At 49.7% G+C, this 15,740-nt stretch overlaps 1 protein-coding gene across 4 annotated transcripts in view; it reads left to right on the forward strand.

The window, feature by feature from the left end:
• The window catches only part of EEA1 (early endosome antigen 1), a 50,874-nt gene extending 37,256 nt beyond the window's left edge, over window positions 1-13,618 (forward strand). For all 4 annotated transcript variants that reach the window (XM_032954341.2, XM_032954343.2, XM_032954340.2 and 1 more), the window contains 5 exons: window positions 353-538; window positions 1,431-1,669; window positions 5,383-5,503; window positions 7,104-7,202; window positions 8,642-13,618. In XM_032954341.2, the coding sequence (XP_032810232.1) occupies window positions 353-538; window positions 1,431-1,669; window positions 5,383-5,503; window positions 7,104-7,202; window positions 8,642-8,761 (765 nt within the window). In that variant the 3' untranslated portion in view covers window positions 8,762-13,618. The remainder of the gene's footprint in view (window positions 1-352; window positions 539-1,430; window positions 1,670-5,382; window positions 5,504-7,103; window positions 7,203-8,641) is intronic.
• The last annotated feature ends 2,122 nt before the right edge of the window (window positions 13,619-15,740 follow it).

Here is a 15,740-nt window from a genome sequence, read left to right on the forward strand (position 1 = left end):
TGGTACTCAGGGCGCCGCGGTGGCGAGATGTTAACACCCTTGCCTGGTATGCAGGAGGTCGTGGGTTCGATACTTATGCTGACTGATGCCTGTTGTAAATTTGGAGTTTCCGTGTTTTCCCCATGGTCTTGTGCATTTTCTCCGGGTCCTCCGGTTTTCCTCTCCACATTTAGAATCAACGTGCATTTATAGTATTTGGCTGCTCTAATTTTCTCACATGATAAGCCACTACGTTGAGCTTTCATTTGTGGCCACGTCGCTTCTGAAAACACATAAATCTTTGTATGCCAGCCACGCGGTACGTGCCCACCACCAGCTCGTGCTCACGCCTACCTCCGCGCTGTGACCCCAGGAGCTGGCAAGCTTGAACGAGGCCAAGCAGCTGCTGCTGCAGCAGAAGCGGGAGCTGCAGTCCAAGGCAGAGGGGGCGCGCTCGCTCATGGAGCAGGAGAAGAAGGACCACCAGGCGACCCGCGACGCGTCCACCCAGCGGAAGCAGGAGCTGCAGCAGGAGGCCGCCGCGCTGCAGCAGAAAGTGGTGAGGGTCCACCGAGACCGGCGCGGTTGGGCGGGCCTCACGCCCATCTCACCGATCGCAGTCGGTGAGATGGACTGCCGGTTGGCCCACACTGAGAGGTGTAGTTTCGTTGGTGCGGGCAATTACGTGGAGTGAGCAATTTCCCGCTCACGTTATGACCGTTTCGAGCCGGGGTCGGCAACATGCAGCTCCGGAGCCGCATGCGGCTCTTTACGGACTGCTTAGTGTCGTAATGTACGTCATGTTATGTATCCATAATACAGGTTTTTTTGGGTTAGATCGCGTAAATATATAAATGTGTCGTTAAACCCGCCACCACCCGACACAGCCAACTAGTAAGGGTTGTCACGTAAACAGAACGTGGCCAATTCGTCACTTGTACAGCACACCGGTGTGTTGGAGAGCCAAGCCACAACATTTATAATTTGAGTACGACTTTTGCCAGTAATTACAACTAGCTTTATCAGGCAACAGCCAGATTTGTGGAGAAGTCCTCCTGTTTCGTTCCTTAAATAGAGGCGTAGATGTGATGACAACAATTGTGTGCTCTTCTCGCGCAAAGTGCGGGGGATTAATGTATGTATGTTATGTATGTATTCGCGTGCATCGTGCGGCTCTTGAAATATTGAGTTATGTACCGAATTGGAAACAAATAGCTGCTCTTGTTATTTTGGTTGACGACCCCTGATATAGAGGGAGCTCTAGAGAGCGCCTCCAGGGGGTAATTTGGCCTACTCTTCCATGCTGACCAGATGGCTCAGAATAGGTGGGAACGCCCACACGTTTACTGACCCCACCACCGTTGCCGTCTTGGCTCGAGCCGCTCGCGTAAGCGCCCGTGCCCCCCCCCCCCGCCGCCCTCCCCGTGCCCCCCCCCTCCACTCCCCCACAGGAGGAGCAGAGCCAGGAGGTGGAGAAGCTGCGCAAGGCGCACGAGGAGGCAGAGTCTCGCGCCACGCTGCAGCTGTCGGCGCTCAACGAGAACCTGGGAACCATGCGCAAGGAGTGGCAGTCGGCGCAGCGGCGCACGGCCGAGCTGGAGAAGCAGGGGGACGAGCTGCGGGGAGAGATCGCGGTCATGGAGGCCACCGTGCAGAATAACCAGGAGGAGCGGCGTGTGCTTTTGGACAGGTGGGCGTTCAATCATCCACCCCCACACCGAACCATTGGGCTCTTAGCCACCTGGGGCTTTTCATTTCCCTGATGCAGAGGCCACTGCGGTAGTGAATGGGGCATGACCCCTGGCACTCATGTGCAATATTGTTTGGAGCATTTGGCTGCTATACATTTCCACGGGATTAATAAGCCACTTCATTGAGCTATCATTTGTGGCCAGGTCACTTCTGATAAAGAGCTACATCGATCAGTGGCCCTTACCTGGTAAACGTCGTGGGAATTTTATTGTGGTATTTTATTAATTTATTATTTTATTCTCATTCTACGTGACTTTACTGAAAGAACCAAAGAAGAAAATAATAGTTATTCTTGGAAAACAAGATTTTGCCATTGGATGCCAGACCTGCAATGTGATCAAAGTTGGCCGCGCCCTTGCACGAGTGCACGTTAGTGGAGCAGTGAGCTGTCGTTATATATGTTTTATCTTGATCTGAGGGTGCAAAGGTGGAGTGAAACGGATACAACAACAAAGCTGTGGTCAGGGGACAAACACGTACGCATCGTGGTAATGTTTACGAAATGGTTGGATCGGGAAGTGAGCAGAAGTTTTAGGGCAGTTGATGCTTGAAACTCGAGCCAACAGCGTCTACCCCTTGATATGTGAGTGTTTAACCCCTGACTGCCTGACTATGACCTCTTGACCTCTGACTTGTGTGTTTTTTATTTCGCTCGTTAGTCCCTGACTCCCGCTGAGCCTGAGAGCTATTAGCGCTGTTAAGAGAGCTCATTGAGTGCTATGAACGCCATCATTTATGCTGATTGTGCTGAGCATGAGAATTACTCCACCCATTTAGTAGTGCTTAATAAGCGAGAGTTCTTCTGGGGGATGGTAAACTGGTTTGCTACCGAGTCGATTAACAGACCCGGTCATTTCCGAATGTGTACACCAGCCTATTACCAAGCCCTGTTGGGAAGTATCAGGCAATGCAGGAAATTGCATTGCTGTACTCTGCTTTTATGCTCACCACCCTCCCCAACCCACACTCACCAGCATGGAGAAGTATAGTCAATTAAACCCATTTTGAACAAAGCAACACCGACAAAAACATTGTTGTCATCAACATTTCTCATCATCATCATCAGTCGTGATAAAAAATTCACTGCTGGTTGAAGGCCTCCTCAAATCCATCGCTATCTGTCACGGTCTTGCGATGTAGCAATCCGCCGAGCACCTGCACACACCGCTTTTGTTGGCTCCATTTCCACGGTGGACGTGCTCTCTCTGGCGCGTTCGCTCATTTTTGTTGCTGCTGTGATGTTTGTCTTCATCACCAGCGATCATCCCCCCCCCCCGCTACTGAAGTGTCCTGCCCCAAGCCGGCTTACTTTTAATGAGAGTCAATAGGACGTGTACAACCTTCTTATGTTGACAACATTTTCCGCTGGAAAATGACACCACTAAACTTCGTCTGAAGGCAACGACATTGCGCAAACGTTTCCCGAATCGGGCTTTCTGCCGCGTCTCGATCTCGCACACTTTGCTCAGAGTCGTTTGTCGTCTGCCGTCTCACTTGGGCCCGTTGGCCCTGGCTGGCGCCGGTGACGCCGGGCCTGGGTTTATTTTGTCGACAATTTTCTTGACTCATTTGCTGGACCTAACGCTGCCGTAACCTGGCGGGATCCCCGGCTCCGTTCCCTGGCCCGCGGGAGGGTATTATTACCCACCCAATAATGCAATATTAGCGAAAGTTATTTCTGAACGCGCTCGCCCAAACCGCATCAGGTGTTCGCCGTATGGATTGCAAGTTGATAGCCGCAGTAGTGGCGGGCACAGAGTAATTTGAGTTAGCGGAGTTGCGCGTACTCAATCTATCCCGCGTGTGCACAGCTGTAGGCGTTCAAGGGAAGGCTCAAAACATTTTGAGAACAAGACGCACAGAAGAGAAAGTCCGGACGACCTATCATTTGGGTTTATTTAAAGCCGTTATATATATAAAAATGCGTGACCGGGTGATAAGACAAATGATTTGATCCTACAGGTTACTAAATTAAATACGTCAAAAGTGTGAATCTTCATTCCTTATTATTACTGTGCTCGTGCATGTTTAGACATCCCCTTATTTGGTTATTTGTTTGGCAGTTATTCATCGGTCATTGACATGCAGTCTTCTTGGGCCCTAATTGGGTTTTGTCAGCCCAAATGTACTCCGGTATTTTCATCTCTTTTACATTAAAAACAGGTTTTTTTTCTTCATAAATGTTACTTTCCGATTAATTGTAGATGAGATTATGAAGAGGCACCAATATGCCAATTCAATAAAAAAAATTAAGAGTAAGACGTAACCAATAAAACGATTCCGTTGTAGTGGATGGCAATGTGCTAAGGAGCTCAATGCCAATGTTGAGGTCTGCTAGCCATGAAGAGGCCTCCAGGAGAGAATTTGTGTGATTTTGCTGTTCCTCCGCTGAACGATTGATGCAACAAAAAACAATGTGCACGTAAATCAGGACGTAATGTAGTTTCTTCCCAACTTTGTTTCCATTTGTGCTCGCGCAATGGCATCGCGCCCCATCACATTGTGCCCCAATCACGTCATGCACCATGGCGTCACGCCCCATCACATTGTGCCCCAATCACGTCATGCACCATGGCGTCACGCCCCATCACATTGTGCCCCAATCGCGTCATGCGCCATGACGTCACGCCCCATCACATTGTGCCCCAATCGCGTCATGCGCCATGACGTCACGCCCCATCACATTGTGCCCCAATCGCGTCATGCGCCATGACGTCATGCCCCATCACATTGTGCCCCAATCGCGTCATACGCCATGGTGTCATGCCCCATCACATTGTGCCCCAATCGCGTCATGCGCCATGACGTCACGCCCCATCACATTGTGCCCCAATCGCGTCATGCGCCATGACGTCACGCCCCATCACATTGTGCCCCAATTGCGTCATACGCCATGGTGTCATGCCCCATCACATTGTGCCCCAATCGCGTCATACTCCATGACGTCACGCCCCATCACATTGTGCCCCAATCACGTCATGCGCCATGACGTCACGCGCCCATCACATTGTGCCCCAATCGCGTCATGCGCCATGGTGTCATGCCCCATCACATTGTGCCCCAATCGCGTCATACGCCATGGCGTCACGCCCCATCACATTGTGCCCCAATCGCGTCATGCGCCATGACGTCATGCCCCATCACATTGTGCCCCAATCACGTCATGCGCCATGACGTCACGCCCCGTCACATTGTGCCCCAATCACGTCCTTTCGGGACTCTCGCAGAGCAGTGCATCACGGCGCGTTAGAGAACGTTAGAGAACGGCCCGCAGAAGGAGATTTTGTAGAACTTATAATGAGCTCCCTTCAAGCGGTATATTTTTATCTACAAGCTAGGGGGCACACTTCTTCTTAAACACCTTGCCATTAGAGCCATAGTGAGACATAATTATCACATTGCAGTAAAATATAATATTTTTTAATTCTCAAAATGTTTGCCGACGAAAGCGAAAAAACATTTTTTCGGGGTCTTTTTGCATTGGCGGTTGGGTCGAGATATAAATTTGCCACGCTTGAGCGCCCGTTTTTAATATTGGGCGACTCAAAGTCGGGATCTCAGCGTTATCGGCTCCCTGCTCACACCTCTAAGCCACCCACCCAGGCCCACTCCAAACGTCCACGTATTTGTTTTTGTTTCGTTTCAATCAAGGTGCATAAAGAGCGAGGCAGATATCGAGAAGCTGCAGGCGAAGGTGACGGAGTTGAGACGGAAACTGGAGGACGTCACCGCGGCCATGCAGGAATTGGGCCGGGAGAACCAGTCTCTGCAGGTGGGTGGGGGAGTCCGCCAGCGCCGTGATACTAGTGCGCGAACAATCACCACTCGGCCGCGCAAGTGGCCAACTTTCCCAAAGCGGGGACCCAAACTAAAAATAAAACAAACTCTTTGGTGATCCTGCTGTTCTTGCATTGTGCAGCAGTCCACAAGGGATCAATAACAAAAACAAATCAATGCATTTGTCAATAACGCTGTCGCCTTAAATGAAAAAACTATAATAGGCTGTTTTTGGACAATGGTCCTTCTTCATAGCACGTAAACTTCAATGATTTGGTGAACATGAGAATCTGGCTAAAGTTGTGAGATTTATCGAAACCGTTTTGGGGTGAATAAAGTACATTATTAATGTTTAATTCCTCAGCGCTATTTCAATTTGCAACCTTCTGACTTGTGAGTTAAGCGGCAAACCGTGGCCCCATTTATCGCACGCACCGAATAATTTATTCGTAGTGCTAATTATCAACACAAGCGCGCCGTGTGCTGTAAGTTGGACACATGGCCCTCGGATGTTTGTCTAGCATAAGCCATTGTGCACCTGTGTCGTGGAGCATGAGATGCTCGAGTCACTGAATAATGAATCCCTCTTACTTAAGCGATAATTCCTAGCTTCTCTTACATAAAGGATGCTGGAATTGACGTTTTGAAGTGGCCCCTTTTGCAACACCCAGCACACGACACCGCACAACCAGTCATCCGAGCGCAACACGCAGATTCGTAGATTACATCGATTCTCGTGTTCAAGATCATCGTCGTCAATCAATTTGCTGGATCTTCGAAGCCCTTACCAATTTGCCTCCCATCTCTCACGCTCCAGCGATGTAGCAACCCACCGAGTACCTGCACACGAGCTGGTATATGCTCGAGATGGATTCGCCGAATAATTCGTTCGAGAATCGATTATTTACAATGCATGGAAATTATATGCATGCGTGTTTGCCTATGACCAAATCACCCAGAATAGGTCCGTCCGATCTCGTGAATTGGCAATGTAATCGGTGTTAAGCCTGGATAGTGCTTGCATGGGCGACCACCATGCATTCGCTGGTGTGGATAGACCGCTGCGGGGCTACGTTGCGGGCAACAGAGGACAGTGCAGCAAAAAACCATCGTATTGCAAGGTGGGAAGCCCCTTATCCCGCAGGGTAATGAGGAAGGATTGTGCATGCAGATGCCCATGTTGCATTTAGGATAATGGAGTGAACGAAAGTGTACAAATGAGAAATATGCACACAGAAAGGTACAAACAGATGGTAAATGCAATACATTACGATCATCCTTTGAATCGAATCACGACAATGAGATGTTAATTTGCTAAGCGGGTAAATAATTACGCGCCTAGCGCCCAATAGTCGCCACCCAAGACTTAACGTCGCACGCATACTGAGCTGCACGCAAACGTGCACAACGCACGCCACCGCTCGCTTGAGTCACGGGCGGCACTCGTGCACAAAACACTTAATTCGCGACAGCAGTCTGTTGCCGTCTCATCCATCCCTTGTCTATTTTTACACACTCGCCGGATAGATCACATGCATCATTCACGGAGCCGCCTCTCTCGTGTGCGCCTAAACTCGGCGTCTTCCCCGTGACAGATCAAGCACACTCAGGTGCTCAGCCGAAAGTGGGCGGACGACGGCGAGGTGCAGAACTGCATGGGCTGCGGGAAGGGCTTCTCCGTCACTGTGAGGAAGGTGAGCGGTGTTCTCCAGCCCTGCCCCCTTGGCCTTCACCGCTACCCTTACCACCCCCTCTCGTCGTCGTCGTCATTATTATAATCGCCATCATCATTGTCGTCGTCGTCAGGATCATCACTATCAAACACAGGCGGTGGCCGTAGCTATCGAGGGTGCAGGCTGTGCAACTGCACCGGGGCCAAAGAGGCACTGGCGTTGGGACACAAAGACGGGGGTAGAATTGGACAGGGGGCCGACTCCATTTTATTCGTTGCCCCAGGGGCAAAGCCATCCACGCAACATCACTGAGCACAAGTTAAATTTTGATTTAAAGCTTTCGTGACTGCAGTAATTCATATTCTTAGCTCTTTCGGTAAAGTCACGTTGAAAGAGCTAAGAATATGAGCACAAGCTGTTTTTTTTCTCATTCTCCCTACCAGGTTTGGTGTTGGGAGTCCAATGGTGCAGATGACACCTTGTTAAGTTGGGGTTGCTGTTCATCCTTTTGGCTAACTGTTGATAGCCACTTCTGTTTTGAACAAAGCGGGGGGGGGGGGGGTGGTTTCGTTTTAATTACCGCATATGTTGGATGCTCTTATTTTTGTGTCCAGTTTTTTTTTGTTTAATATGAATCGGGGGGGGGGGAAATAGAATGTTTTGAACATTACGGTTCATTTCAGTCGGCGACCGCCACCTTAAGTGACTGCGATTTTCCGAGGCACCCCGCCCCACACTGCTTCACCTGCCTCTGATGTCAGCCTGCTTTGTGCTAATGCATCTCTGAGATCCTTGACGCGGGTCTTGGCATGCCGCGTGTTTCCGCGTGCACGCACGTCTACTTACCGTCAAGTTTCCCAAGCCGCTGCTGCAGTTTCTGTCGAGGTGAAATGTCACAGCCAAGGCTGCGTGTAGGGATCAAGTGCCGTCTTTTTTTTTCATCCCACCCCGTGAACCTTTTAGAACGAGGCAGTGGCTTTTTTGTGACAGTCAGCACTTGCCATCTTTTGGCCTGGTTAAGTTGCCTCGTGTGTTTAATTATATAGATGCCAGAGGTTGGCTCTTTAGTCCCCTATCTATTCCCCCACTGAGTCTCATTATGTGGGAATTTGGACCGAATCCCTGGCTTGCTTGTGGCAGGATTTCCTGAATATTTGTTGAGGTCGTGCACAACTGTTTGTCACTGCAATGACTGCAGTGAGAGTAAAGAAAAAATATTCACTATGTTCAATTGTATTATGTTAATGGATTAGTTTTCTTTTCCCGTCCATGGCCACATGCCAATGCCTTGTCTGCAAACAAACAAAACGCGACATTTGTGGGACTGTTACAGAAAGCGAGGGTGAAGTGAAGATTGTGGCACTTACATTTTTTGTAAACTAAATTTAGCCACGACACCATTAGGAGAGAACGCAACTAACGTGCGTGTGTGTCTTTGTCTTTTTTATTCTGTCCCGCAGCACCACTGCAGGCACTGCGGGAACATTTTCTGCGGAGAATGCTCGGCTCGGAATTCGATGATCCCGTCAGCCAAGAAGCCAGTGCGAGTGTGCGACACGTGCTTCGAAGAACTGAAATGATGAGGCCTAGCGGAGTCCGCAACTGTGGCGGGCACCTGCCCGTGTGGGAGTGCGCGTGAGTGCGCGTGAGTGCGCGTGAGTGCGCGTGCCTGCGTTAGTAAAGTGTGCTGTCCGAGCGTGCCGGTGGGTGCGTGTGAGCGATACTGAGCGTCGGTGCTTGTGCTTGTCCGTGCGTCGTGCGTGTACTCGCGCGTGCGTGCGTCTGCGTCGGTGCGTGCGTGCGCGGTCCTCTTCAAACTCTGCGAGCGTCTTACCGTGGAAAGATCTCCTGCATGCGACCTTAAGTGTCTCATGGATTAACACTACACTAAATGACATCGTATATATATTTTTTATTTAATGTTTGAAAGTCATCTTAAACATGAAGACCCTGTAAAAAAAAAGATTTTAATTAATCTTTCAAGAGAACAAAGAAAAAAAACAATGCAGAAATTGTTTCAATTTTTATTTTGCATTCAACGGTTCCGGCTCGAAGGCGTTTGGGTCACACACGCAGATTTGCTGCACCAACGGACGGCATGCACCCGGTTTGCAGGCAGCGTGCGCAACAACTACAGCCCCAGTGATAATACCTCTAATCGGCGCAGACAAAGCACTGCCTCACCACGGTGGGGATGCAGAGAGTAGCCTCACCTCGTCAAGAGCGCGTTCGGCCATTCGGCGTTCACGTAACAGTCCGATGACGGCTCGCCTCTCTTTCGTCGAGAACGCAGCGCGCTACCGTTGCTGTCGAGGCTATTTTTTTAGCGAATCACGACTTAACCGAAGTAGCTCCAAGAAGCCGCCCTAGCTCCCATTGCCTTACAAGGTTCGCGTCGTTAAGTTCTCCACATTCCTTTTGCCGCGTTTTTGTTTTGTCGCCCGTGATGGCGTGACCGTCGTGTCTCGCGTGGCGAGGTCGGGCATGCCGCTGTAACAGCTTTTCGTTCGTCCTCAACGCCTCGGCAAAACGGTCGGGACGATGGCGGCTGGTGCGGGAGGCGTCGTGTTTTAAACGCTGCCCCTCGCATTCGAACGCGTCGCTCTTTTTCTTTCATGCGGCGCCGAGCGGTGCGGAAACCTCGACCCGCCGATTCCGCGCCGGACGAGAAACGCCTTAAAAGCGATCGGCGTTCTCGAGCATACCACGATAATAATCACCGCGGCAAGTTCTCTCGCGCCGTGGCGTGGCAAGCGGTGGCGGCCGTGAGCCTGAGCGCGTGCGTGCTCGCGAGGTTACAAGCACGGCCCGCTGGGGCGTTTTCCGCTTGCGCGGTGAAGGAGTTCGTGCTCGGGCCAGGGGGGAAAAAGCAACTGCAGAACGACACTTAATGGCGTGAAGCTACCTCCCATCCTGCCCGTGTATACCGGGCACGTAAAGATTTTACCAGCGAAATTTAGACCTTTTTTTTGCCGTCGGGGAGAATGTAGCGCCTCTGCTGGCTGCAGGGATTGCGCGAAATCCAGTTCTTGCATTCGATGCGTTCGGATTGAAAATGATCGATTCTCCCGCGCGAGATTTGATGCATGGGTTGTGAGCGCAAGAATCGTGTTTCATTGCCTAATTGGTGCATCGTTACATGCCTACTCCGAGTAAAACGTGAAGTTACGTAATATTCTGAAACGACTGATAATCACGGCAGCTGTATAAACTAGCGGTACACAGCTCACCAGACATACCACGTATCAACAAGACTGACGATTTTAACAAAATTATAATTTAAGAATATAATATGATTTTTCTTATTGAATGTTATCAAGTGTTTTAAGGTTACCTAAGTACTCGTAACGGAGATAAATGACACTGGGATTGTGCATTGTGGCTTTGTTCTTGCTCCGATTTTCCTTAGCAGACGGAGGAGGGGGAAGGATGTCTGCTCGGTGCAGTGGCCATGATGAGCTCAAACCTTGTTCGTCAGTAACACCGTGGCCTTATCAGTAAAAGTTTGTTCCGCAATCGGCAACGTTGCGGACAGTGGCCCCTTCATCAGAGCGGATGAATCAGAAGGGCAACGAGGAAGAAGAAGAAACTGTTGCCCGACATTGCCGTCTGCGCTCTTTGCCGTTTATTTTAAAGGCTACGGTGCCGTTGACGAACGGGTCGAGTTTTATTGCTTGTGCGCCACGGCCAATGCGGTGTCACCAACATAATTAGTTTCGGCGGGGTGGGGGGCGGTTTGTGAATCACACGAAGTTTTGCAGAGAAAGAACGAGGCACCCACCTGGGTGTGGGTGCCTTTGCGAGTCAGTACAACGGGTAGGTTTAATTATAGGCTCTGGGCAGCGTGGGAGCGGGTTTTCGTTTTGTGTGGATGTTGTCGCACGTGCTTAACGCACCCGAGGGACTGTCTGATGAGGGACTGTCTGATGGGGCCCAACACGGGACCCAGCTGGATGTGAAGAGTAAACTCCGTGAGGCTCTCGTATGTAAAGGTACATCCCTGCAATTTATTTCTCGCTCCGCTGCTGTCGGCAGGGCCTCCGTTGGAGGGTGCTGTAGAGAGCGCTCTCAAGAGCATAATTTGGCCTACTTGCTAGACATCTTGGATAAAGGTGGGAATACCCACACGTTGCCCCACCGCGTCACGACCTGCCCATGGACTGACTGCGGCCGTACCCAATTTATACGACTGTGTTCGGCTCTGCCGGTGGTGCGACAACTCGCGATGTTGTGGACAAAACCACGCTCAAACTTACACCGAGGAACCGGTTTAAGTTTGAGCGAGCGTTTGGTGTCAAATGCACCAATACATTTTACTCCAGAGGCTGTGTTTTCACTCAACAACTTACGTTAACACATATCGACGTCTGAACGTCTTTTTTTTCCCCTGTTGGCGTTACCTGTTCCGGTATATCGAGAGAGACGGTCAATTGAATGTGGATTCTCAAATGACTTGCATTTCAATGATTTATTTTTTGATCTCCGCCGTGGAATAAAAGGCTGGCGGTTGGCATAGAAACTACGTTTCTTTTGGCAATTTGTTGAGCTGCTTAACACGGAACTTATTTTGCCAGTGAATACAGCATCGCTGTAAAAATCCTACCCTGCCCGTGGTCTTCAGTCAAGAGCAAATCGTCGTCTCCTGCCTAAAATCTTTAGCGGGTGCACTTGCGGTGTGCATCGCGGGGTTCTTGTAAGGAAACGTAGGTTATTTTTTGCGTACCCTCTCCGATCCCAGATGCCTCTGTCCAGAACCGACACCAATTCTGTTCACCGTTGCTTCCAGTTCACTTTCCCCAACAACGTCCCGTGCCAAAAAAAACCGAAACGGCACGATCCCTCGTGTCGGCGCTGAGACACGCACGCTCCGGGTACGTCGGCGCGTGCACACACGCGCCGACGTCGCATCTTAAAACTCGCGGTCATCTCGCGGCTCCGTTGGTCTCGAACGCCCCCCCCCCTTCCTCCTCCATCTAAGTGTGAGGATTTGTTTGGGGCACACTACGCAGAATACCCGGACGGATTGCGGAAACCTAGAAAAGGCGGAAGTTGCTTGCGCGCGCGCGCAAAGGCAGACAAAGGCGTTGGTCTGACTTTTTTTGCGGACGTGTCGCTCGCTCTGTTGTGAAATCGTAATCGAGGTGACGCCGAGCGCCGCCTCTTCGTTGTGACGCTCGCGTCGCGTCAACCCCGCCAGCTGTCTCTGCGTCGGTCCGTTTGAAACTGTGGACTCTCGGTCGGCGGCTGTCGGGGGGGATGGAGGAGTGTTCATCCTCAAGCTCTGCCTGGAGGCCGTCGCTTGTTATTTATTGCTCGAGGAAGCTTTGATGCGCGTTGGGTAAAATGCAAGCTGCTTTTCAAATAAATCCTAACAACGCCTTCTAATCTCGCTGATGTTAATAGACAACGTCTGTTATCGTCATTCACGCGATCATCGTTTCTTACGTACATTTGTTAATTTGCACTGATTTTTTTAATTGCAGAGGCCAGAAGTAATTTTTGCACAGTTTTGTAAAATGTAGTTTTTGCATTTTTTTCTTAAAACTACATCTCAACCATGCTTTGTCACCTAGATTTAAAAAAAATCACATTTTCTTTTCAGGATTTATGTCCTACCCACTATCATGATCCGCAGAAAAACGAGTTGCTTAGTCTGTGCCTAGCTCCGAATTAAAAACTAATGTAAGCCTCTGAGCTAAGCTAGGTTAATTAAATACAAAATAAATTAATGTAACATGGGTGAAGATCAACTCGCGTGCATCAGCCAGATGGATTGTTGCATCACAGGACAATGAGGCACGGCTTGGGGAGGGAGGCCTTCATCCAGCAGTTGATCGATCATGGCTGATGATAGCTTATATCACACGGTGATTGGTGACTGGATAGAGAATATCATCGAGATGTCGTTTAGAAGCTGTCACCTATCGGGGGCTCGCTGGATTATTACTTTGCAGAATCACCAGAGGTGGCTGCGGCTTGAGAACGCTTTCAACCAGCAGTGGATTGATCAGGGTCGATGACGATCCTTGTGGGGACCTGCTTTTACCCCGAGTGAGAGCCCGCGAACCGCACCCTGCATTATTGGCAGTTCTTAGTGTTTTTGTGACAGTGGCCTCAATCCTTGTGATCCGGCCAATCTTCATCGCTCTTCTTTGCACAGTTTCGATGGCTTTGGTTTTGAAAACGGAATGCAGTTCTATGAAGCTACGAGCTGGCAAGCCCAGAGCAGCAGTGAGCCCCGAGAGTCGGTGGTCGATAGGAAAGGTGAGGACGTGGCGTGCCGGCTTTTTAATGGTTTTTTGTTTTTATATATTTTCATAACGTAACTTTAGAGTGTAATAGGGCGCTGAGATTTTAAGTAAAGATTTATGTTGTGTAGACATGGATCTGCATGTGTTGAATCATATTTTTAAATAAAATAATACCTGGGGAAACTACTCTGATGGTGTAGAGCTTGTGGATGTATTTTTATTGTTTCTGCATGAATTCTGTACGTCTGTCAGATTTTAAAAATAAACGTTTGACCCTATTTTAAAACCAAACCGTTGGGGGAGTAAACTAAAACTTAATAAACATTTTATTTTATCAGGTAAGGCCCACTGAGCTTTTTAGCTATTTTCAAATGATAGCTCAACGAAGTGGCTTATATGGAAATGTATATCAGCCAAATACTATAAACGCATGTTGATTATAAATGTGGAGGGAAAAACCGGAAAATCCAAAAACCAGAGGTCTCTACACTTACACGGGGAGAGAGGACATACAAACTCCAAATATACAGCAGCAGGCGTCCAGGTGGGGATCGAACCCACGACCTGCATACAAGGCGAGGTAATTAACATCTCGCCACCGCGGCGCCCAAAGCTATGGACTCGCACAAGATTGGCATCCCATTATCTGATGCCGATAGGATTAGAATAAGCTGGTAAAACGACCCACGAAAATTGCAGATGTGGTGGTGCGTTTAATGGTCCTGTTTCCTAAACCCCTTCGGATCTGTGCAACGATGACTTTTCCAGTGTCACCGCATTGAGTAAAATTATTACATGGAGCGAAACTGCTGACCTTGCATCTATTCCTTAAAAAAAAGCTCAGATTCAACAGTACATTGGGCACGTAATGATATATTGGTTAAGATTGATTCTTACAACCACGATGCGTCAAACTGCAACGAAGCGTTGCTTACAATTCATGCGACTTGTACGCATGATGATAGGCTCGGGTTACATTTCGACTCACGAGAGCGCACACAATGGCTTACATGGAGCAGGACAAGAGAGTGAGAAGACAAGATGGCAACAAAAATGAATGGGAGGGAAATCTTTTCTCAGATGAATTCGCGACAGCAGATCGTGATTATTCCTCAAATTTCTGATGGAAGAGGGCATCATACTTTGTAATTTTGTCTCTCAAATTGTGACTTTGCATTAAGACGAAGATTATCATTTGTTTCAGATCTCTCAAAGAGAACGGCCCACAGATACGGATGTCACAGAACTGCCTCCGATATCCCTTCAAGCGACATCTGGTTCGCATAGCAGCGGGCAGCACATCGCAGTCAAACTTTGAATTTTCGGAGCCGGAGTTTAGTCAAATTTAACGTTGCGTATTTTTTCGCGTGTGCAGCCATCGGTCACCGGGCTGGGGGCCAAACACTCGCTGCCCTTGAGAACCCGGGTTTCAATCAGAGGCGGCTGCCTGCATTCAAATACAAAATCTCGGCAACTCCCGACACCCATGTAACTGGTACACTTGCGCGTCGTTCGGTTGAATTCGAAGAGTTTTGTGAAGGCGTGAGAGAGCTTTTAGAGTCATCCGTATCAGGGCCTGCCGACGCCACTGCCGCCACTGCCGCTCGTTACTTATTTTAGCCGGCATCGATTAGGAAGGTTGCAGTTACAGGCACCTTGCTCTCTCGACCGAGGGCAGCAGTGAAACGCGAGCCGCAGGTCTCCATTCGATCCCCATGCGTGCCATCTGCCGCTGCTCCCTGACTCCGTTGCCGCAAGGTCAGGTTAGCGGCAACGACGTCGCGCCTCGCACAATGGGACTTTAAACTGTCTCAGCTGGTGGTGATGGTGGTGTTGGTACTGTCAATTTATTACAGCCCTTGTATCAATCAACTGCTGGATGGTCTCCCCGTCCCCCCTGTCAAATTCGTGGGGGGGGGGGGGTTGTTTCAGTGCGCCATGCTTCATCGCACACGCTGATTATTGTGGGCTGGCGGAGAGGGCCTCGCGTCCCAGGGGTGGCTCTGAAATAACGCGCCACTGATGTTAGCCGCGACTGGCGAGGGATCGAACGCTGTTCGCCGGTCCCGTAACTCGGGTTACGCGAACTCGTGATTGGGGAAACTTGCTTCGCACCCGATTGTGTGACTTAAACGCGTCTGACGTTTCACGTGTCTTGAAAACGACAATGGAGCGATAAATAGTAATGAATCCCTGTTTTTTTTGTCTGCGGATTCCGCTGTTGATGTGCTCTCGCTGCCGATTAAATGCAGCGGTGTCTGTGGCGCGCCTTGACGTATTTCTGTGGTCGTAAGTCACGTGGCGGTTT

The sequence above is a fragment of the Petromyzon marinus genome, chromosome 14 (assembly GCF_048934315.1).
Source record: "Petromyzon marinus isolate PM22_M1 ecotype Great Lakes invasive population chromosome 14, UKy_Petmar_22M1.pri1.0, whole genome shotgun sequence".
Lineage (NCBI taxonomy): Eukaryota > Metazoa > Chordata > Hyperoartia > Petromyzontiformes > Petromyzontidae > Petromyzon > Petromyzon marinus.